This window comes from Chelonia mydas, chromosome 21, assembly GCF_015237465.2.
Source record: "Chelonia mydas isolate rCheMyd1 chromosome 21, rCheMyd1.pri.v2, whole genome shotgun sequence".
NCBI lineage: Eukaryota > Metazoa > Chordata > Testudines > Cheloniidae > Chelonia > Chelonia mydas.
In genome coordinates this window covers 1,359,815-1,384,460 of record NC_051261.2, presented here as the reverse complement: position 1 = coordinate 1,384,460, position 24,646 = coordinate 1,359,815, and the positions used below count along the sequence as shown (strand labels likewise).

Below are 24,646 nucleotides of genomic sequence, written 5' to 3'. Positions count from 1 at the left end.
CTAGATGGACCTTTGGTCTGACCCAGTACGGCTGTTCTTAAGTTCTTATGACTTAAACACAGCAAAGACAAACAGTAACTCTGTCTACTCCACCAGCTGGTAAAAGATGATTCAGGAACGTATTGGTGTGGAATACAAAGGCCATATACAGATATGACTGCAGTGAAACTCACTGTAACTGAAGGTAATGATTCTTTAAACATTGTAATGTCTCATGAGATTCATTAGTTTTATAACTTGACTGAAAAAAAATGGGATACCTGTAGTGATTTATTTCAGAGTAACAGCCGTGTTAGTCTGTATTTGCAAAAAGAAAAGGAGTACTTGTGGCACCTTAGAGACTAACCAATTTATTTGAGCATAAGCTTTCGTGAGCTACAGCTCACTTCATCGGATGCATACTGTGGAAACTGCAGAAGACATTTGATGCTAAATGGGAATGAACAACACTGCAGTTGCCAAACCAGAAAAGTGAAAGTACTAATGAAAGCACAGCCAGAATGACACCAAAACAAGAACAGAGCTGCTCTGTGTGGCTCAGCACCTCAGTAGCAAGAGGTATTCTGCAGTTATACAGAAACATTGTTTGTATTCCAGTGGTATCTAGGATATCCAACTGAGATCAGAGCCCGGTTGTGCTATGCATTGTACAAATACACAGGAAGAGACAATCCCTGCCCTGAAGAATTTACAATCTAAATAGACAATACAGAGTGAAAGGGGGTACTGTAATCCCGTCCCCTTTTACAGTTAGAGAACCAAAACACCGACAGAGCACAGGCTTGTCTACATGGTGCGACAATGTGCACTAGAGAGGTGTGAATTGTAATGCTCCTTATTGTGCATTCACATAGTACTAGTACTACATGAATACACACTAGAGAACTTTTAGTGTGCGCCAGCAGGGTCTACTTGTGCCAGTTAGTGCCCTTTAGAATTCAAACCCCTGTAGTGTGCTTTGTCATACCGTATAGACAAGACCTACCTGACTTGTCCCAGGTCCCATGGAGTCTAGGGTGAAGCCAGGAACTAAACTCAGATGTCCTGAGTTCCAGTCCAGGGCCTTAACCACTATGCTAACCAACCTCTTTTCTTAAGTGATGAGAGGAAGAGCTGAAGTTTAAAAATACATGGTATCCCCTTCAATCACAGAATTCATGATGTAGTAGCAGCTTCACCTTATCCTAACAGATGCTTCCTGATCCAGAAGGCCTGAAGAGGAGCTCTGTGTGACTGGAAAGCTTGTCTCTCACCAGCAGAAGTTGGTCCAATAAAAGATATTACCTCACCCACCTTGTCTTGCTAATCCTCATTTTATTCAGTTTTAGATAAATACGTATGCCAAAGCTGGCACACATTTGTCCAGAGATTAATCTCAGTCTGGTGTGGTGACGAAAGCACATGGAGGCTTTTGTACTGTGAACTCACTGATCAAGGATCAATAGTATGTAAATGCCTCTGCCTTTCCCACTCTTTCTAAACTCAGCAGTGAAGCCATGCGGCCTCTTGAGACTAATCCTTGGAAAGAGCCTAGAACTAGACAGGGATATCTACAGCAAAGTCTGATTGGGTAATCCAAACAGTGCTTCACACCCTTCTGTGTATTGCATCTCACCAGAACAACTACTTGGTTCCATTTCAGAGCCTCTCTCCACACCCCTTATTACTCTCACCAGCCATCCCGGTGAATCCTGCCTAGGGAGATCAGTGACTGTCAGATGTCACTCAGCCACAGGCTCTAATGTCTACTACACATGGTACAGAAAGAGCTTTCTGACCAATATCATCACAGCAGCGACCTGGTGCTTCGCTGTGGAGACCTTCTGGAGAATCACAGCTATTACTGCCAAGCTTCAACTCGCAGAACGAACAAATCCACCCAGATGTTAAGAGTAGAGGTGCTGACCCCAGCAAAAGAGAACTGCATGTACCAGTTACAATTAACAGGTAGTGTTTTTATTTCAGTGTTAGCTTCATGGACTGATTAATAAATAATAGGCAAAAAAAAATCTGTAAAATACATGTTAAACTCCTCTCACACTAAGTTATGCCTACTAAATATGGACCCCCCAAAAGCAGAAAGGAATCAAGCTACAAATACAGCAGTATCGTCTCCCCATTCTTATATTGCCTATTGTACTCATCCTTAGACACCTAGTACATGTGCAAACAATACCGGCACATCTGCAGCATGGGGAACAGAATGTCAGACATTTTGCTCCCACAAATACCACATCTTTACCCCTTGAGTTAAAGGAGAATGCCCCTTAGCTGTAACAGACAGGAAGGTTTAATTTTCTTAAGTAACTAGAGAACTGTTCAATGTAATGTACATTATTTTCTTTGCCCTTCTTGTAGTTTAAGGGGAGAATATGAAATGTCAAATGCCAAGTGGATATGCATTGGATTCTATACAAGCAATTGTATGTTTTTATTACAGATGGTGAATCATACAACTGTATAAGAACAACCCCAGTGTTCACAGTTGAGATGCCTTCAACACCCTTCACAGGCTATTCAGCACCTTGCTCCAACTCCTCTAGTCATCCTGGCACAGAAGAGTAGGTACCAGCCATCACAACTGTGGGTTCCTACTGGTTAGATAGGGTTTCTCTCAGAAATCCTAATGGAAATTTCTGTCTAAAGACATTTCAAACTGTAGCTAACATGGTGAGAATATTTGTGCCTAGGTACCATGGCGATTGACACACTGGGAATATTGGAAAGAGACATGATAGAAAGAAAATCAGTACAGAAGAGATTTAATAGGGAATGAAATTGCCAACTTGATCCAAATGTCAGAGCACTGCATCAAAGTGTCAGAGAGGACAAGAGCTTGACAAGACTCAAAAAAGGATCAAGCACGTATATGGACATTGAGAACTTTCAGTTACAGAAGGAAGGACTGTAATAAATTATAAAGAGGATCATATTCTTCAGGGCACAGGCTGATCACTGAACTGCCCAGGGTTAAGGAAAGACTTCTAGGTGGGCAGGATATTCCATAATTGCCTCACTGGGTTCCCTGAACTTTCCTGTAAGACATCTGTTACTTGCCTCGGCTGGTGCCAGGATACCTTACTAGATGGACCATTGTTCTGATCCACTATGGAGATCCCCATGTTTCTATTTAGAAGTAAGGGCAACAAATGGGACAACAGAAGTCAGCACCGCTGTTTGAAAAACAAATGGTAACAATGTGACTTGCGCTCCTAAATTCCGTGGGCATTTTTGAAAAAAATCTCCTCCAGTTGAACTTGTGCTTGTTGTATTAAATGTTTCTTAAAAGCATCTTTTACCTGCAGATCCAGTATTTCCACAGTGGCTACTCAAAATGATTTATTGTCCTCTTTTGCCTTAGCAGTTGGATCCCAGTTCCATGGGCTATTCTGCGCTGGTTGTTCCTGGTTATTCTAGTAGCATCTTTAATTATCATTCAGAGCAACAGGACATAGAAAAGTGGTGAGTTTCTTTTAACTGTAAACACAGTTTTCATTCAGTTCTATAGCACAATTAACAGTGTTACAATTCTCTACCAAACAGTCAAGCAAAGGATGCTCGTGTGTAGAATTCTATATAAAAGCTAGGTATTAAAATATTATTAATGTGCATTTTACAAATATATGCTCAAATGTGACTTGAGAGACTAGGTAGGTTTTTATTTTTTTTATTTGCTGTAAATATTTTATAATATTTATAAAGACAATTTCCATTTCTACTGAAGCTTTTTAAACCTATCATCAAGAAAAAAAAAGCTTATTTACTAAACAGAAGCAGTTTCCTGCTTCTGCACTGCTGGAAGCTAGCAGCTCTCTCTAGAACACTGCTTCTGGGTATTGCCAGTAGTGTGCGCTCTGATATACTTACTCCCAAGCAGTAAATCTTTGATCCCCAGCTCTTAACATATGGTATACTAATTTTCTGAAGTTTTTTAAGTGTAAAATTTTAATTGCTTTACATTTCTGTTCATATCAATGGAACTGTTTTCTCATGTGGTTTTGGCATGAGGTTTAAAAAACAAAACCAAATACCAAAATTTACCAACAGAAGTTGAGTCCTAAGACTAATACTGTAGTGAGTTGCAGCTCTTTGCTACAAAAACCTGATACTTTGCTCTTGTGATACATCATGGTCATGACACCGTACCAATTGTTTCCTCTTCCTTTATATACCATAAGCCTGGAGATAATTTGATTAAAATATGGATACTTTGAATTATAAAAAAAAACTACCAGTAAAATCGTATTAACAAAATCAAAGGTACCCACGGATTATAAATTTGTCCCAAATCCTTGATAAATGAGAATGTCATGCTTCTTTAAGAGTGAGCTGCCTGCTTGTAGCTTGACCCAACCATACCCTTATGTCCACTAAAAAAGATGCCCATTCAAGAAATATTTAAGAGGCCCAAATTATTCATGGATCATGAGTATAACTCAAATCTGGAACCTGCATGGGAATCTAGGAAAATTATTTTTCCATAGTACAAGATTCAACTCCTAATGTGCCAGGATGATACATCTATAATTATTCTGCTGATCTTCTGTATACAAGGGCAGGTAGCTATGCAGCATCTATCCTACCTGACCACCTGCTGAGTTTCATACAGGGCTGCTCTGAGTGGGTTTGAGTGCAGGGTACAAACACAGTTAGAAAGCACATTACAATAAAAATATCCTTTGGTTTTAGATTAAAACAAACAAATATTTTGTTTTTAAGACTTCATTTCCAGAATCTTTGAAGTGCCCCCCTCCATCATCCCACCAAGAGAAGGTCAGAGAGACTCGCATGATCTTTGGTGAAGTCTAATTTCCAAGCCATCACCAGCAATGCGATATTGCCTACCCCCGGGGCACAGGAGGGTGCAGTCATCTGGACCTGTTATCAGTAGAACATCTGGACACCTCCAGCACACTGGGTCACCCAAGAGACCACACTTCTCTGTACACCATTCAGCATACAGGAAGCAATGTCTTGATAAACTCTGAATACACAGACTGTTCTAGCAACAAAGACATATGCAAAATCCACAGTTTCCAGTCACATTTATAACTCTCTCTTTTGCATGTAAGCTGCACTCTATGTTCTAAAAATGCTTTTGACAGATGCTGTGCACACAGAACAGGTTCAGTTAGCTTGTGCGCTCATCACATTAATCTGAAACCTACATAAGGTTCCTAGACAAAGAATGCCTGTGTGTATATTTGGGATCAACCCTTCCCAGCCAGGCTTCCCCAGATCCAGGCCAGAGTACCTAGTCCTGCCCCACCAGGAATCACTGCTAGGAGACAGGGTCAAGGGGCTCCAACTCCATTAGCCTTTAAAAAAAATCCACTATGCCAAACTGCTCCACCTTATGCAACTTCCTAGTGAAACTTCTCCAGGTGACAGGACCCAAACACCCAGAGTGAGTCAGCAGTGGCAGAAAGGAGAAGACTTCATACTGGGAACCAGATATGAGAGGAGCAAAACCCCCTAAACTTCTTAGACACGCAAAAGATTCTGTACCAATAGTGAAAATCTCAGATTGAGTGTCCCTGGACAGACAGACAGCAAAGCAAAGCCTTTGGGGGATTTCAGGGTTAGTTACAGATTAGCAAAAAACAAGCAAAATGGCAGAGTTATTGGATTTTTGTCACAAATCCAGTTCGAAGTACTTCTGCAGAACTCTTGCCTGGTTTTCTGAGTGGCAACAGATCTCTCTATCCCCCAAAGAGACATTTCTGTCAAATTTAAATTTTGTAAAAGCAATCCTTCTTGTAACTGTAACTCTACGCCAGTGAAACTGATGCCATTGTCTAAGTAGAGAGAAATGCAGATAGCAAATAAAATGCATAAAAATGACAAACTGGATATTGATATTCTTTCCCTTCCAGTGATCTAGGGTGTGTTAGTAACAGAGAGAGACACTTGTTTGCAACCTGATTTTTAAATGACATCTTTCCTTTGAGAGGCTGTAAGGGCAACTGCCCTATTAAATCAACTAGCAGCACAGCTACTTTCCCTCAAGCCAGTTCACACCCTGCCCATCCATGTTTCCCAGCATTATACTAGGCAGCCGTCTCTGGCTCCCTCTCCCTTTGGGGTTGCAGGGTAGGAGTTCAGCACCAAAGCTGGCAGAACAAAAAAGTGTCATTGTGAGTCCTCACACTTAAAAGTTGCATTTACAGCCTATGTTAGAGGGAAACAAAATCAATCCTACAAATGATTTGTAAATAAATGAATAAGTGCAAGAACAAGAGAGCCACATCTGGTGTGGAAGAATAGCTACATGTTGAGGTGTCCCAATTACTGACTGTATCGATCTTCAGGGCAGAGGGAAGTAGAAAGGCTGATGGCTGGGAAAACAGTTTTCAGAAAACAGTTTAATAGTTTTAAGTCAAGTCACTGAAAGCTGCCATTTCATTCCCTTGGAGGCAGTGTAGCCTTTTCCATCAGTTTCCAAAGTTCTCCTAAAAAAATTGAAAGAAAGAATTAAAAACAATGGTTAAAGGAACTAGCAGTAAGAGAGGTGGCCCAAGTGCAGAATGGGGAAACCAATTCTACTCCCAGCTTGCATGCCAACCTTCCCTCTGGCCTGGGCCAAGTCACTTCATCTTTCCAGGCCTCAGTTTCTTCAGCTGTAAAATGGGGAACCCTACCCTCACAAGGCGGTGAGACAAAGTGTCTGTAAAGCCCATAGGAGCTAGAAAGTGCTAAATATGATTAACTTTTATTCCTTATGAACTTATCTAGGGCAGAAATGTTAAGACTGTCAGGGTGCTAAGACAGCAGTGAAATCCTGTTGAAGTCAATAGGAAGCATACCATTGACTTCAGTGAAGGCAGGATTTCACCAAGATGTTTAACGCAGCAGTGCTTCAGATACAGAGACAACACCTGAAACATAGGACTACAAGGTGGAACAGTCTGGTGTTTTTGGGGTCAGTGGCCAGCAATGCCAGGGCATGCCCCAGGATAGCATGTTGCAGGGCTGAGTAGGTAGGCTGACAGGGTTAGGATACCTCCTTGGAAGTGCAATGAATGGTGCCCTCAGAACACTGGGTCACACTGTAGCCAGTGCAGACTGGCAAAGGAACAGAGCCACAAGTGTCAACAGAAGAACTTCAGTGATCCTTGAGCACTCACCCAGCCACCACGGGTCTCGATGTATCCTCTCACTTCACGGTTCCCATTAATCAGTTGCACAAGCTGGATTTGACGGGCCACAGCTGGAACTTTCCGGGAAAGGTACACTAACAATTTCACAGACACTGCCAGAAAAGCTCTCTCATAGCCCAGCTCAGGATTCAGGCTGCTCCAACTCTTGCTGAGAGAATGCACCATGACTCCAAATTCCTCTACCTGGAAACACCAAGAGGAGGCTTTATAAAATACCACTGTTAAAATAAGTCTTGGTTCAAACCCCACAGGGTTACCCAGGCCTGGCTTGCTCTGCTCCATGATTGAGGCAGGTGACCCCCCTTGGGCAGTGCATTGCTTGGTACATCTAAGTCAGACTAAGATCTTCAGGGCAGAGACTATATGTACTATATGTTTGTACAGTGCTATTGTAGTTCACACAATAGTGCTGGGGGAGAAGGAGGGACAGTTTCCAATTTAACTAGGACTGCAAAGAGTTCAGAGCTAGAGGTGCATGCGCATTCGTATTGAAACTGGGCCGGGATGAGTTCCAGCCTCAGACCAGGCTCATGTCAGGTCAGCTAACACAGGCTGGGGCTGTTCAGACAGCTCCCCTTCTTCATTCCCCTTCCCTGCCCATTGTCCAAGAGCAGCCCCTCCCATTTCAAGACAAAGCATCCTCTCACATAACAGCACTTCAGTTAAGAAAGGAGGTGCTGGGGCTCTACAGCATATTGCAGGAGATGGGTAGACCCTGGCATAAAGAGAGTGCTTGTGCATTACCTTTCCCTTAGCCACCTCGGCAATGATGTGCTGGGCAGGCCGCTCCAGGTCCTCGTTATATTCATCTCCCAGTCTCCGCAGATGACTGGCAATAATAACCGAATCAAAGGTACTTGAAGCTTCTGCTCCTGCAGAGAGCTGAAGTTCTAAGACGACAGAGAGAGCAGGGAAAGGAGGTACAACCTGCAGGTCAAGTGGTTGAGGTGAAGAATGCCTGTTCCATATCTAAACTCCTTATTTTTTAATTTTATATTACATGAAAAAAATTGGGTTAAGAGAATGTGAAGTCAGGCACACAGAAGTTAGGAAATGCCAGATGAAGATTCCCTATGCAACCTTAATTTGGACCCCTTGTGCATATACATTATGGGACGATTTTAATTATATTATCACAGAATATTTCCTAACAGTTCCTAATTAAAAAATCCAAAAGACTAAAAACCAGAATATCACGTGAAATCATACTGATGCCTGATTTGGGTCATCAGTCAGGTTCAGATCTTTAGATCCACAGCACAGACCTGTACCACTTGAGTTAACAGAGTAACTGGTAACAGAACTAGGCTCAGCATGCGGTTGAGACACACAGTTTGCCAAAGGGGTTAACACAGCTATTTGTTGACAGTAGAGGAACACACACAACTCCTGGGTTCACATCTAGGTTCTGAAGGGCAGTGTGTCTAATGGTGAGACTCTTCTGCCCTTGCCCCTGGCCTCCCACAAGCCTGACCCTCTCTGGCCCCTTGTCTCTTTGTCCCAATCCCTCCGCCTGACATGGGTTCATGTTCCAGTTCACTACCCTTTCCAGACCCTAGTCTCATCCTCCTACCAACATCCCCAATGCCCAGCTTATTATTTCCTCCTTCTCCAGGCTTCCTGGCAGACAGCAGGGGGAGCAACATGAACGAGAGATTCTGTGATTTGGTGCCCAGTACCCCAGCAGCCCCAGTCAGCTGGGAGCAGCATTTGCAGAAAAAATCCCGCTTATCCCCTGTACTTCCAGGCTGGAATATGCTCAGTACAGGCAGAATCTTAAGCAAATTCACCTGTCAAACCATTTAGTGTCTAATAAACATGCAAACTGCAATTTTTCAAAGGCTTAACAATTTGGCCAGTTTGGGCTCTTTTGCCACAGGGATGGTAAAAGGCACAATCCTGACACAAATGTGCCCTCTGCCCAAGTTTCAAGTTCCTGCTCCAATGCAGGATGGTGCCAGAGCTTCTCAGCGGAATGGTTTTAAAAATTTAAGATGGGCAAAACACATTTCCCTAAACACACTGGAAGAAATAGCTATTTTTTCTTGACATTTTCCAAAACAGTTCAGCCTGAGGCAAATGCCCAGCACTGAAAATGTCAATCCAAATTGTTACACTTTGGCAAAGTTGTAAGCCACAGGAAGTGTTGGGCAACTTTATCTAGCACAGTTGCTAGCTGCTCCTCCCGTGCCTGGGTAAGTCCTAGTTGCCCTTTCTTATTACATTGCTAAGTTGCTTGCTTATTACTCCAGATATTTGGGTATTTTAATGCTTAGCATTCCCCAGCCCCCTTTAGAACTCTGGTTCAAACCCCACACTAGATTCCACAGGTTCAGGAAAACTTAATTTGAGCTGCAGCCATTCACCAGGCTGTATTCACAATACTCCAGTCAGTGGAAATAGACTTGTATGTGACCCATTAGCCCAATGGGAGCTCAGCACAGGGGACAGGCAGATGGGAGACTCTCCCTCTGGGCCAAACTTCCCTTTCCTCCTTCAGCTTCCTCCTCCATGCTTCCATGAAACCTTTGAGAAACAAATGCTGCTTGATGCTTACAGCACCTCCCACTTGCACCAACTCTCAGCCACTCTCTGGGCCCAATTGTCTTTTGGCTGGGTCTGAACTAGGCTGTACACTCCCCAGGACGGAGACCAGACCCTTCCTTATTTGTTAAGAACCAAGTACAGTGTTGGTACTCAATACATTAATGATAACTAGTTCTTTGGTTACCAGGACCAGTTACACTTTCCCCATCACTATTAAGACAAGTTATTTTTATGGAGATTTGGCGAGTGAAAAAGTTACTGGCATTTATAACTTGAATCCAAAAATCCCAGGTGCTGTACAGACTATTACAAATATATTTAATCTGCATGCTTGTGATGCAGCCTGGACTTTTCAATGACAAGCAGTCAGGATCTCCATTTTGCATCTCATTGGACAGAGTGTCCTTTCCAATAGCATAGTTCTCCATAGTCCCACATCAGGGAAATGGTTCAATGTGGACTGAGAAGGAAGGGCAACACCGCTCCTTGCAGTCACCTGGAGACTCTCATGGAAATACTGACCCATGCCAACCCTGCTTCGCTTGAGACCTGCCAGCCCAAACTGCAGCCCTCATCCCTATCCATTACAGGAACACCCCCAACAGGACATTTACCTAGAATCTTCAGCCAAGAAAGCCTCCTGCCTCCCTCCAGAGATTTGGTCCCAGGTGACTTTACCTGTGCGTGACTCAGCAAAAGAGTCTGTCTCCAGACTGTGGAAAGCAGTCCCTTCATCTTCCCCTAAGAGATCAGCGAGAAGTGCCTCCACAATGCACTCGGTTTGCTCCTCAAAAGTCCTAGGGCTCTTCATTTTAATACGTCCCCCCCGGGATTATCTGAAGTTCAAACAGAAGCCAAGCTGTCCCTGCAGCTATTCCTCTTCCGGGTAAGGTTTGTGCATAGAACCTTCAGAAGCTTTCTTCCTTTCTGGTCAGCTCAGTATGCGTCACACACTCCCAAGGGCAAGTGCCTTAGGGAGACTCCTCCTCCCTTGGGCAGGGTAAAGCACTGACAGGCTATTTCATCCCTCAGTCTTGCTCCCATGCACGTGAGTGTGGCAAAGTTTCACAATAACCATTTACTGTAAAAAAACACAGCTGTCCAGAATGAAGTTTTTCCAAAGTCCATCATTCACCAAGGGATACCCTACCTAAGACAAGTCTAGGACTCAAAGGTCATGTCTACACAGAGATTGGAACCAGGTTACCTGTAACTGTGTAAACATGAGGAGTTGCTGACAGAGTACAAGGGTGTTTTTGCTGATAATTTCATAATGCAAATATGCTCCCATCACCCAGAGCAGCCAGAGGTGTGGCTAAGTGAGCTCAACTCACACAGGAAAGGTCCTGCATGCTGGTGATAAGAGACACCCGACTACAGTCTATGCTTAAACCCAGCTGCAGCTATAGCAGGCAGCCTTATCTGAGGTTTTGCTGGTGTGACCATACCTGCTGAATGCTTACTTACTGCAGAGAACAGATCTACAAAGATTGTCAGTGGACTTCACAGCAAATTCTGCGCTGCTGCTCCCAAGGAAGCAAGAGCAGCCACTTCACCAGCACAAGAGGGGTTTTACGGCTATAAGGGAAGAAGCCATTCCCTAAGTGTGGGAGGTCTAACCTGGTGTGGCTCTTAACTCAGAGTCACAGCATGGACACTGAGGGTACATCTACACTGCACACAAAAACAAAAGACAAAACGCCACGGCAGCAAGTCTCATAACCTAGGTCAGCTGATGCTGGCTTGGAGCTAAAAACAGCTAGCTGTGTAGACGCTCCCAGCTGCACTGATGCCCGAGCTCTGAAACCCAAAAGTGGGGGCTCCAGCCTGAGTGGGCACTTCTACACTGCTCTTTTTAACCGTCACATGAGCTCGCGTCAGTTGCTGGGGGCTCTGAGACTTGCTGCCATGGGTTCGGGTTTTTTTGTTTTTTTTTGTTGGGGGGGGGGGGGGCAATGTAGACATGCCTTAAGAGGGAGTTGGTTCAGCCCACCTGTGCCTCATTACCAATCTCACAGTGGCACATGATAGACGACAGCTGGTCTCTGTCAAGAGAGGGGAACAGGAAACTGTGGCATACAGTGTAACAGCAGCAGTGAGCAAGAGGCTCCTGGTGCAGACTACAGGGGAAAACAAAAGAACTCCAGGAAGGGTTGGGAGTGGCCTACTAAAAGCAGCCAGTTGAGCTGAACTTCACAGACTATCTGGAGACTCTGAAGTTAATAAACCCAGCCCCTAAGGAGTGGAGGTTGAACAGAGAGAAGCCTGTGTGTAGTTTACTGCGGGCCCGGAAGAGGAACACTAAGGGTATGTCTACACTGCATACTACATACGGGAGCACATCGAGTATATATGCTACATGCCCTCTAGCACAGGTATCAATAGCAGTGTCCAAACACTGCGGTATGTACCCTACCCAGCTCTCTGCATACCCAAGCAGTGCCTCCCCCGGCTACACTGCTATTTTTAGTAGTGCAGCGTCCTGCTGCTGAAGCCTCTCCATGCCACACTGAAAGGCTGTGGAAGCAGGGAAAGGCTAGCTGCCAAAGCCTTTAATTGACATGCACAGATACACACTGCTGCGTGGACACAGCCTGGCTTTCACTCTGGCACATAGCTATGTGTACAGTACTTGCTGCTGCCAGCAGGGTGCAGTGTAGACACAGCTAAGACAGGGAACTGCAGAACCACTCAAGGCCACAAGGGGTCACTTGGAACACAGCTGCCTTTACAGGGAGTCCTGGGGCTTGGACTCCTCAACAGTCATGCAAAGGCTCTGGAAACTGTATATTTTTATTCTCCTTCTTTGAGAGTCTCTCAGACATCAGCTAGGGAATTCATGGGCAATAACAACCTGAGGAGGAAACTTATTTTCGAGCTTAAAAAATGCATGTTTTCAATAAATTGAACAGGTGAGAATGCTTAATTCAATTCCAATAACAATCACGCTGGGCAGTTAGGGCATCACTGTAACTTGGTGCTTTACTCAAACAGATCAGACAAAAAGGAAAAAACAAGTGAAGGTTTAAGAGAAAAAGCCTGACCAGGAGTTGGCCAAGGACAACTATAACAAATCCACGGAGATAAACATCTAAAAAAATAAAGAGTACACAGAATATACCCTAACTTGGTAGAAATATGAGTATAGTGAACAAGGAAAGCCAGAAAAAGGGAGGGAAAAAGAAAAAACAATACTGAAACACAAGGCTATGCATGGCTGTGAGAAATATCCAGAACTGACAAGCTGCCCCACATGGATCTAGTGGGAAATTAATAACTGACCAAAGCAGAGGGATGTAAAGAATACTGTGAATGAAAAGCTGCAGTAATAAAACCAGGAACATGATACACCACACTGCTGGACAGAGCACTTTACATAACCGTCCTAGTTAAAAAAGCAACAAGTTTGGGTAAAACCTGGTTTAAAAAAAAACAAAAAAAAATATTCCTCTTGTAAATATATAAGTTAGCTATGTCAACTGCAACGGTGCAGATTAGTGTGAGCAGTGAAGAGTCAGCTAGCCTAGTGACCTAGTCAGGCTGTGCCATATTAATTCATGCCCACTGTGGCCTCAGGAGAACTCACTCACTCTCAGGGGTTCTTATAGTTCCATCACCACAGAACCTAAAAGCTGAGGTGAGAATTCAGAGAGGCAAATTCTTCCTCTGCAATGATGTATTTCAGTTAGAAAATACATTAGGTTTTTTTTAAATAAAAAATCCTGATTTTTAGAAAACAGGTGCTCTCCCCCACATCAAATCCCTTTAAAGCAGAGCTCCTAACCCTGAAGGGACGCTCCCCACAGAATTGCATACACCGATGGACAGATTAAATCCCTTGAGAAGAAAACCAAACCAAGCACCGGAAAATTCTCCCCGAAACAGAGCCAAGGAGTTATTCTGCCCTCTCTGCACCTCTTAACACAAGAGAAGCAACTCCAGGATCAAATTCTCAAAAATGCTTTTCACTGGTTACCCATAATTCTAACTAAACCTGGGGCTGTGCCCACCCTGACTTGTTTGTTTGTTTCTGGTCCTGAGGAAGTACGACTCACGGTCACAATTCCTAGTCAGCTATCAGCTCACTCCATTCCCAAAGCTCTCTAGAAAGATCTGATGCCAATATTTAATCTCTCTCTTACTCATGTAACTAGCTCTGGAGTTGCTCCTGCTTCAGTGACCACATCAGAAGCACCACACTGATGATCCATCCCCCAGCCTCCAGAGTTGTGAGATCTTGATGTATTTTGAATCTCTCCCATGCACCTGTTATAATGCAGTATGTGAAGAAACTAGCTACACTCACATCATAAGCTGGGCCACACACTATTCCCACTGGCACTAAAGGCACCTCTAAGGCAGATCAGGAGCTGTTCAAGGCTCTTACAAACAGTTTAGAAGAAGAGCATTTAACTTCAGTAACACCACTCTGAGCTGTCAAAAAGATCTTCCCTACACCCCGAGTGAGCCTGCTCGGAGCAGGGCTTAGAGGAATCAGGATTTCAGCCCTAGGACTGTCCCCATTACAGTCCTTAACACTGAGATAAAGTGTTGCAGCGCCTCAGTCCTCTCCTCACTCTGCTTCACTGAAACCTGCATCTCTGAGTTCTCGGTCTCAAGCACCAGTTCTGTTAGGAAGAGACAGCCAGACTCATCCTGGGCACTGAGATAGGCCTTCCATGGCTGGGCACCAGCTTTGCTCATAGCAATAGTCTGGATGTGGACAACCTGAAGTGCAGTCTGTATGGTGTCTGGGTGAGCAGCTCCACGCCAGGGCAGAGCCTGCTGGCAGTTCACGTCCAAACTCAGCCAGGTCTTCTCAAACTGCTCCGCAGTCAGGTGTGCCTTAGGAATTAAAGTCAAGCCAGCTGAGTCGGAATGAACCTGGAGAACTTCCTTATTCCCTTCTGAAATCAGTGATTCTGAAATCAAATATGGAACAGGGTGAGAAACGGCATTGGGAATGCTGCCCACAGTATCACCAAGACCTATCAGCAACACAAACCCGGGAAGTGTAATGCCTCCAATATTCCATCAGGGTGAGCACACTGTGGACAGCCAAGTGTTAAGTGAAAGGCTCAGACCCCATAAGAGCCTTTTGTACTCAAGGCTTCAGTGCTAAAACCTGGGATCCTCCCAGAGGATCAAACATAGGAAGATTTATCAATGGGGGAAGGTATTTTTCTAGCTGAATCTGTGACTACCTGTTCCTGCAGTCATGGGAGCAGCACAGCGAAAGCCTCCACAGCGAGGCTCCATTGCCGAGTTAGCAGTGACAACTGCCCAGCATGCTTTCCCATATACGGGCACCAACGTGTTAAACTCTGAAGCCCATTTGTTCACAGGTCGCTCAGCCTGATCCTCCAGGAGTCCCAGAGAGGGATCAGACTTGGGGCTGCACAGCACCCGCTTCGCTTCTTCCACGCCAGCTTGTAAGAGACGATAGTAGAACAGCCCCCGGTCCCGTACCACCATATCAGTCTCTTCCTCTGGAAATACGAACACACACACGTTCACTCAGGGCATGCTAGAACTCATAGATCAGACCTCAATGGACAACCCTTAGCTGGTACATACCAACAGGCTCACACCTGTATCCTGAGTGCTGTCCATTTCCTCTACCACTTTGCAGAGCTAGGGGCCAAACAGCAGCAGGAGTAGCAGCAGCTAGGTGGTAAATAGGGGCAAGGGCAAAGAGGCAGACAGGAAGAGGGCTAGATTCTGCATTTGCGCCCACATAGAAGGATTTCAAAAACTTATTTTAAAACTAGTCCGGATCTTAGAGCTGAGGAGTTTCTGCCACAAAATTCTCCATCTGTCACTGCAGTGTGTGCGCAAGTCCCCAGCAGGGACACACCCACCTATGCAGTAATACAGCAGGTGCCCTGACAAATTTAACACAGGGCTGCAAGCATGAGAGTCTCAGCAAGATGTACCCACCTATGCAGTAATAGAGCAGTCGCCCGAGTATGTCCTGGCATTCAGCAGGACGAAACAGGAAGAGTCGGACCAAAGCTGTCAGCAACTCCATCTTCACTGCTGGAAATGTCTCCGATCTCACATTCTCTACAAAGTCCTCCAGAACATAGGGAGCACTGGGAACTCTCTCCCCATGCACCCCCAGGAGCCAGATCAGCGCTTGCTTGCCCTGGGGAGTCAAACAACAACACCGGATACTCACAGCCAAGCCACTCCATACTGCACTCCTAGTGCAATCTGTGACCAAGGACCTTTGACACCAACTGGCAGAAGGCACTGGGGTACATAGGAGTACAGGGATCGCCTAGGTTCACCAAAAGGGGTCATGTGGTGGCCATAATCATTGCGAGATGTATGTAAGGAAAGCATGAGGAGTTATGTATACGTGCTGAAAATTATATTCTCTAGGTTTTGTAGGTGAAGGCAGGTCACTCGAAGATACTGTGCCTTGAGAGAAATTTCTCCAGACAGGAGATGGGAGACCTGGTGGACCATTGTGTACCGTGGGTCTTACAACAGAAGTTTAACATATTAAATCAAATGCTAAAGAAGAGCTTGCGGAGACTTCAGAAGGAAATTAATAGGAACAGCTGTGGGAGGGGTAGAAACCTATTTTCAGGTAAAGATCAAAGGTCTGGTCTGGAATATCTGGGGCTCCACAGAAACATCCTGGCATCCTTCAATCTCTGAAGACATGTGGCTAGTAAGATTGAAGTTATGAAAGGGGATCTCAGCCATCCTGGCTAAAAACACTGAGAAAAGGACTTGGAGTAAGCTATCCTGTAGGAGACGGGGAATGTCTTGTGAGTTAAATTTTGGCTCTAAAAGGCACATCATGTTATGATTTTCCTTTACATGTAACCATCTGTTTCTAATATTTTTATTTACTATCATTTGAACCTCTGCTCTTTGATAAAGTTATTGTTTTCACTATAAATCTATGTAAGTGCTGTGTGTTAAGTGGAATGGGGATCCTGAGTTGAATCCTGTGGAAGCAGTTGCGCACTGTTCTTTTGGGAGTAGCAAAGCTAAGTTCTGTGAATGTTCCGTGGAACAGGAGCTGGGTAGTCCAGAAGGGTGCTTGGAGGACTCAGGGGTTGGTACATGCCTATTGCTAACCTATAGAGAGAGTGCAGTGCCTGCGGACACCCGGATGGCAGTGCTTGTATTACGGGAGACTGGTGCAGCAGGCACTGACAAGACTTCCTCACGCTAAGGGCAGGAAGTAGTGAGGTGCCTCATAACTCTGGGTACCCCTGAGAAGAATCTCTCCACCACTGGAGCGTCAGGTGGACTGGGAACCCCTGCCTGCAGCTCACCAGGATGCCTCTCAGCTCAAAACTGTTAACTGGGGAGAGGAATATTCAAGACAAGAGTCTCCCTATATTTAAATAGTAACATCAGCCAACAAAGAAACACCCAGCACTTAATACCAGGCTTTTCCTCTCCAGAGCACTGGACCAGCGTGAACCAACCGCCTCACAACAGTCCTGTGAAGCAGGACTATTGTAATACCCTTTTACAGACCGGTGAACCACAGCGGAGAGGAGATGGGACATGCCCAGGCAATAGCATGATTCCATGTCAGAGCTGGAATAGAATTCTAGAGTCCTAGCTCTCAGGCTAGTTCCCCAGACCACACTTCTGTATGCCTTAAATACCGTGGTTATCTGGGGTTAAGGGAAGTGGTGGGATCTCCGTTGTCCTAGCCCAAAGGGGGCCACATACAGACAACTGGGCTGACATCACCGTACCAAGGAGGAGCCTGCAAACAGCGCTGCTCTAAACTGCCAAGCAGCAGGTGCTCACAGATTCAAAGGCCAGAGCTCCCCTGCACCCCATGGAGAAGTTCTTCCACAGCCTAGGAGCTCCCATCATCCAGATGCTCTTGAGATTCAGCCTGAATTTGACTAGGAGAGATGGGACGTAACTGAACAAAGGCATACTCCCTCATCCCACCCCAAATGATTCCTCTCCCTCCGTGGTGCTCACACCCTTCAAATACTTGTTTGGCCACTCCAAGCAGAGCTGGCTCTGTTTATCAGAGTTCTACATGACAGGAGAAGGATCACCATTTGGTTAACTGCATGAAGCCTCCCTACCTCGCTGTCCTGCATGGCCTCCTCACAGCTGGGCAGAGCCTGGCACACAGCCTCAGTGCACTGGGGACACAGCCACACCAGATCCCGAAAAGCCTGCACCACAGCTGCAGTGGAACAGAATGCTCAGCATCTAACAGCAGCTTTTTAAAATCACCACTCAAGAGAATAATTCACCACCTATCAGATCTGTCCGATTCAGAGTGAGCCAGGTCAGTGCAGCACACATTCATGCTATTGGGAGCACTTTTCTCCAAAGCCTCACAACACTGGGGGTTGCCATAGTAAATGTAAAGCCTTTGTTTCCCCCATCCAAAATTAAATGTTTAAATGGCAAAGACTGCTTCTTTGGCTGCAGTGAAGCAATCTTTCCCAGCCATCCCCTCTCCTTGAGAAGGCAGACTGACTGACTGTCTCACAGTGACAGTGATTTAAGGTGAGTCTCATCAGCACTCTACAGCAACTGCTGCCAACTTATAAAACTTGCAAATACATTCTGAAAATTAATTCATTTGGTGACTGTAAAAACCTGCGATTTTGAAAGCCCATAAAAAGTGGAGCAAAATTATTCAAAACAAGCGAGAGAAATAGTAAATTATGTTAGATCTGAAAGCAGCAGGAAAACCAGAGACAGCAGAGTCAGTTACATCAGTGACTGAAATTACAAAAGGGGCAGAGACTAAAGCAGTCAGTGGGAAACAACTTCAAAGTCAGAACTTTCAACCAACTTGACCTTTATAAAAGAGCCATTAAAATCTCAGTACAGTCCCTCACTCCCTGAGCTAGCAGATTCAGTCCACATCACACGGTGGATGGAGCCGTGTCCAGTCCCCGCTTAAGCACAAGGAAGGTAGCTAAGATGGGAGAAGTTATAAAGTCCAGACAAGGAAGATGCCAACCAGGTTAGAAGCCACACATGATTATCTTGTGGTCACCTGGACGGGGATTTCCCAAATCCCGGCCCAGAGCCACACAACTCTACCAAAGCTAGACGTTCTGGTGGTGAGGCCATTTCCTGGAAGTGTGAAGCAAGCAAACCCAAGAACTCAGCCAGCAGCAAATCCTTACCTGAAGTGATATGTTCTTGCTTAAGCCCTAGGAGCTCCGTTAGAATCCCCACACACTGCTCCGTGTACGTCCTGGCAATGCTGCCTGAGGAGGCACCAAGGGGAACAAGGCAAGCTTTGGTCAGAGAAACAGACAGGCATGCCTACACCATCCACCACAAAGTCATGTTAGAGTGATATTTTACCTCGTCTGAAAACACCTGTTAACCTGCTATTACGGCAGAGAAACAATCTACAGGTTGATCCTGCTTTGAGCAGGGGGTTGGACTAGATACCGCCTGAGGTCTCTTCCAACCCTAATCTTCTATGATACCACTCACTACAGCCAAAAAAAATGAAAAAAAATCCTAAGGACAGTCCTCTAGTTCCCTCAGCACACACACGAATGAGAGAAAGCCTGGTACACCTAAGGGAAAAATCCGTTCACAAATAAAAAACAGATATTTTAAATGCAATATTAGGGATCCCAAACAACCTTAACTCTGCCCCCCTAGCACTACCCAGAAATTTAGAGCCCACCCATCCACCCCACAGGTTCATTACAATTCCACGTTTTCATGCTCACTAATAAGATGGGTGGTTGGGTAAAGTCCCCTCATGTGCACATCAGCGAAGCCCAGCCTACCAGGAGCCTATGGCTTGCGAGCAACTTAGCGTTTCTGGGGCACCCCGCCCAGGCAGAGCAATTGTGAAATGCTCAGCACAGCACAGGCTCAGGAACGCATTCGTATTTCTGGGGATCTGGCTCAGCCCGGGGTGTGGCACACCGGGACGGCTCTGACACCGAGTGCTCTTTCGTCACTGGCCTAGGCTTGTTTCAGTGGAGAAAGGCCTATTTGAGAGATTTCAGAGACAGCCCCCAGGTGTTTCTGAAGCAAAAGCAGAGCTCTTACCTATGGCGAAGATGGCCCCCTGGGCAAGCTCAGCTGACACATCAGTGCAGTAACTCTTCAGCTCCTCCAGCACCTGCTGCACATTCTCATCATTCACCAGCTCACACAGCACTTCCATCTTCTGGGATTTGATGTAATGGGGCTCCGAGTAGGAACAGAAGAACTTCTTGTAATGGCTGCTAAAGTGGCCAGGCAGGCTTCCCAGGATCTGGCGCACATGACACAGGGCAGCGAAGCAGAGCTCCCGGCTCTCGGAGTTGCAGGCTGCCAGCAGTGGCCCCTTCACTCTAACTAGTACATCTGTCTGTACCTGTGGGAAATCCTTGGCCAACACCAGAAAGAGTTTGGTGGCTGCCATCACAACACTGGGGCTGCTGCTCTTGAGGGACCCATCTAGTAAGCTGAGGATGTCGAAGAGTTCTTCCTCACTGCGGGGTTTGTAGCGCAGCAGGAAGGCCAGCACCTCACTCTGTCCCCACTGGTCTAAGTCAGACATTCTGCCAAGAAAAGTAGCACGGTAAACAGGTTGCAAAATATGCAGCACTACACAAGGATCATTCCAGGGTAGAGCCTGCAGCTGTTGCACTTTGTATGGTTTCAGTACACCCACCAGTTGCCAGGTTTGTACATGCTGTTACCAGCGTTCTCTCTCAAGGGAACCAATCAGTTCACATGCACATTGAAGCTGAACTCTGTCTCAGTCACTCACACCTCCCCTCAAGCACTAAACCAGAGAGAAACACTGAGAAGGTGCATCGCTAGAGCAACAGAGAAAGGATGCCACTCCCTTGACCAAACCAGCTTCTCTTCAGACAGGTCTGGGTTGATTCCTTCAGACACTAGACACCATCCCTGCCACATTACACATATTGGGATGCAGTGGGATGGACAGGTTCGAACAGCTGGTCCTACACTGATATGCCCCAGCTGTTGTCAGGGAAGAAAAAAGTTATAGATAAGCTAGGATACAACTTGTAAATCTAAATAAACCAATAGTTGGTTACAAATTTCTCCTGGAATCTCAGGTTGGTTCTCTGCATCACTGGGAAGGCCTCAGATTTCACATGTGACAGTGAGGTTAATCTGGCACTCTCCTATAATTTGTGGGCGAGTGAACGACTTACACCACTAGAATTTATTTCCAAAGCCTCCTCTCAGCTCTGCCAGGAACTGAGACATCTGCTCTGCTGACATACAGAACAGAAGGGGATTTCACTAGAGTGAAGCTTCCAGCTTCTCACACAGAGAACAGACCTTTTGAGAAGGTGGTGGGCTATGGGCTTGTTGATGACAACTCCTCCTTCCCGCCTCAAAATCTCTTCTAGAGCCCTCAGACAATTCACCACTACAATGGGATCCTGGTCACGAAGCAAACTGTATAGCTCATTCACCAGCACACCATCTGCAGAGACACAAAGGCACTTAGATCATCAGAGACTCAGAGGCACTGCATCCATTCAGGCAAGACAGTCACCGTCCACGAGCAGCCTCAGGAATATGGGGACCATGACACAGGGCCTGGGAGGGAAGAATTGTTACCAGCAAACTACAAACACCCTTGACTTTCCAGTAACATTAGAGTATGGCATAGGTATTCTCTAAAGAGCCCTCGCTACACAATATCACTGCACGTGTGGCAGTCAGGTGCTAGTGGAAGAGGCTCACACATAGCACAGAAAAAGAAGCAGGAAAGGAAGAGTTCCAGCCCAGTGAGGAAGCAGATATAAAAGGAGTATTCCTCTGTGGAAACTCACCCTGCCAGATCTCAAATGCCCAAGAAGCAGATTCCATTAGGGATTTGCCTTATGTTCACAGGCTGCCCTCCCTCCCCTCCCCTCCACTCCTATGGGATCCAAAGCCAACGCACAACCCAGTGAATCCAGGCCAAACAGGGAGCCTTGACTCTAAAGAGCAGCATCTAAATGAGTTGTATGTATCTTATCTAGTAATGAATGCTGTAGGACAAAGTATGACCATACCCCTCCTTCCTCAAGTACAAAATCTGACTACTTACCCACTTCGGTGTCACCTTGGAGTTTCTGCATCTTTGCACAGCCAAGAACAGCTACTCTCCTCACATAGGACGCTTTGTCTCGCAGGCCATTCAGAATGGGCTGCTGGATGTACTCCTGTAGGCCGGGCATCCTATGAATAAGTATATATCATGCTAGATTCATCCAAAATCCCTCAAGATATCCTATGGTGCTCCCCCATCTACAGCAACCACTTTTACAAACCAAGGGCTTTCCTTGCTGTTCTCTTCCAATAATTCCCCTACATACCGGTAACCATTTCCCATTCTGTGCACATCTCTTTTGCATCTTTTAAAATAATTATGCAGCATAAAGAAAACACTCAAGGTATTTCTGTCATTTTTGAAGTCCTGAGTCCCCATCCTCTGTGTGTTTAGAATACCCAAGAACTGCTATTCAGATGAATACATTAGAAAGCCAGAAGGGATCACTGCGATAATCTAGGCTGACTCACTGCATAACACAGGCCACAGAATGATCCTGAATTAATTTTTATTTGGCCCAGAGAATATCTAGAAAACCATCTCACCTTGATTTAAAAGTTGCCAGTGGAGAATCCATCATAACCTTTGGTAAATTGTCCCAATTGTTAATCACCCTCAATGTTAAGAATTTACTCCTTACTTTTAGTTGAATTAGTCAAGATTCACCTTCCAAACACTGGATCTTCTTATATCTTTGTGTGCTAAACTGAAGAACCCATTTCTAAATATTGGTTTCCAGGGATTTGTAGTTTGTGGTCAAATCATCCCATTTCTTTAAATAAATTCAAGGAACGCACTATAACACTCGGGCTATGTCTACACTATGCACCTTTCAGTGACACAGTTGCGCAGCGTAGCTGCTGCTTGTCAGCAGGAGAGAGCTTGCCCGCCAACAAAAAACTTCCACCCCCAACAAAGGGCAGTAGCTTTGCCGCAAAAGAGCTCTCCTGCCGACAAAGCGCCGTTCACACCAATGCTTTTCACCGGCAAAACTTTTGTCCTCCGGGGTGGCTGTTTTTCCCACACTACGGAATGACAAAGGTTTTGCTGTTCAGGGGCCGCTGCAGACCAGCGGGGCTCAACCGATCTGCCACTGTGGGCTGCACCCAGGGCTGGCCGTGCAGCTCTCAGGACCTCCCATGGCCGCGGCTGCGGAGGCTGCGGGCGGGGAACCGCTGCTCCCAGATGCGCTTTCTTTCGTCCTCTCCGTGGCTCTTCCCAGAACCCCGCCTGTCGGTCCGCAGCCTTCCCGAATCGCTGCCGCCAAAAGCTGCCCCAGTGCCCGACCCAGAGGGGCGGCCGCCTCCCTTCCGCGACCGGAGCGCCCCGCTGCGACAGGCCCGGCCGGCGGGAGCCCCGACCTCGCCCCGGCCTCGGGGTCAGGCCGGCTGCGGTGACGGGCACGAGGGCGGGACGCCCCGGCCAGAGGAAGGGTCCCGGCCCCCGGCCCCGCCGAGGCGCTTCCTTACCGGAGGCCGCACAGGCTGCGGAGCGCGAGGCCGCGGATGGCGGGGCTGGGGTCGGAGCAGTCTTTGCGCAGCGTGTTGACGGCCAGCAGCGCCAGGCCGGGCTGCAGGGCCGCGTACGTGCCCATGTACCAGTAGACCAGCTTCTTCTGCACGACGTCCCGCGTGGCGCCGGCCTTCGCCATCTCCGCGAAAACCCCGGACACGTCCGCGCCTTGCGCCATGCGCCTGCAACAGCCGCGCGGGCGGCAGAGAGCGAGGCCGAGCTCAGGGCAGGGGCTCGCGCGCGCTCCCCCTCCCCCCCCGGCGCCCCCCCCCCCGCGCGCTCCCCCTCCCCCCCCCGGCGCCCCCCCCCCCACGCGCGCGCGCTCCCCCTCCCCCCCCCGGCGCCCCCCCCCCACGCGCGCGCGCTCCCCCCCCCCCCCCCCGGCGCCCCCCCCCCCCCCCGCGCGCGCCCCCCCCCCCCCCCCCCCGGCGCCCCCCCCCCACGCGCGCGCGCTCCCCCTCCCCCCCCCGGCGCCCCCCCCCCCCGCGCGCGCGCTCCCCCTCCCCCCCCCCGGCGCCCCCCCCCCACGCGCGCGCGCTCCCCCCCCCCCCCCCGGCGCCCCCCCCCGCGCGCGCGCGCCCCCCCCCCCCCGGCGCCCCCCCCCCCGCGCGCGCGCCCCCCCCCCCCCCCCCCGGCGCCCCCCCCCCCGCGCGCGCGCCCCCCCCCCCCCCCCCCGGCGCCCCCCCCCGCGCGCGCGCGCTCCCCCCCCCCCCCCCCGGCGCCCCCCCCGGCGCGCGCGCGCGCTCCCCCTCCCCCCCGGCGCGCGCGCGCGCTCCCCCTCCCCCCCGGCGCGCGCGCGCGCTCCCCCTCCCCCCCGGCGCGCGCGCGCGCTCCCCCTCCCCCCCCGGCGCGCGCGCTCTCTCTCCCCCTCCCCCCCGGCGCGCGCGCTCTCTCTCCCCCTCCCCCCCCGGCGCGCGCGCTCTCTCTCCCCCTCCCCCCCGGCGCGCGCGCTCTCTCTCCCTCCCCGGCGCCCCGCCCCCTCCCGCCGCGCGGGCGGCAGAGAGCGAGGCCGAGCTCGGGGCAGGGGCAGGGGCAGGGGCAGGGACTCGCGCGCTCGACCCCGCCCCCTCCCGCGGGGGGCGCGCGCACGGGCCGTACCGGATCACGCGCAGCAGCACGTTGCGGTAGCGCAGCCGGTCGGCCTGCGCGTGGCGGTTGGACAGGGCTCGGCGCAGCTCCGCCACGGCATCGTCCGCGCCCCAGTGCGGCATCCCCGCGGGCCCGGCCCGCGCCGAGCACCGCGCTGTCGTGATGTTGTTCCGGCAGGCACCGCCCCACCCGGCTCTGCCGGATCGGCGCAGGAAGTCCCGCCCCAAACCGACCGGGCGAGTGGTAACACCTCTCACTACGCACGCGCCCTGAACACGACCCA

General features: G+C 48.2%; 2 protein-coding genes and 1 pseudogene across 3 annotated transcripts; 1 reads left to right on the top strand and 2 right to left on the bottom strand.

Annotated features, from left to right (window-relative positions):
* Nucleotides 1–90: 90 nt before the first annotated feature.
* LOC122461337 lies at nucleotides 91–5,848 on the top strand (annotated as a pseudogene).
* BCL2L15 (BCL2 like 15) lies at nucleotides 1,935–11,653 on the bottom strand. The gene is given in 5 exon segments (XM_043533323.1): nucleotides 1,935–6,452; nucleotides 7,128–7,343; nucleotides 7,905–8,067; nucleotides 8,069–8,087; nucleotides 10,386–11,653. Coding segments are annotated over 5 exon segments (549 nt in total). The 5' UTR covers nucleotides 10,519–11,653; the 3' UTR covers nucleotides 1,935–6,434.
* Nucleotides 11,654–12,663: 1,010 nt separating this feature from the next.
* AP4B1 (adaptor related protein complex 4 subunit beta 1) lies at nucleotides 12,664–24,534 on the bottom strand. Of its 2 annotated transcripts, XM_037884852.2 has the most exons (10): nucleotides 24,373–24,534; nucleotides 23,232–23,456; nucleotides 21,760–21,890; nucleotides 21,000–21,147; nucleotides 19,746–20,242; nucleotides 18,854–18,937; nucleotides 17,789–17,892; nucleotides 15,648–15,855; nucleotides 14,912–15,196; nucleotides 12,664–14,629 (listed from the first exon to the last, which is right to left on the bottom strand). In XM_037884852.2, the coding sequence occupies exons 1-10, from the start codon at nucleotides 24,483–24,485 to the stop codon at nucleotides 14,202–14,204; spliced, it is 2,223 nt and encodes a 740-aa protein (XP_037740780.1). In that variant the 5' UTR covers nucleotides 24,486–24,534; the 3' UTR covers nucleotides 12,664–14,201. The 2 variants fall into 2 exon arrangements, with proteins under 2 accessions (XP_037740780.1, XP_037740781.1); XM_037884853.2 differs by lacking the exon at nucleotides 23,232–23,456 and having other exon boundaries at nucleotides 24,373–24,504.
* Nucleotides 24,535–24,646: the final 112 nt, after the last annotated feature.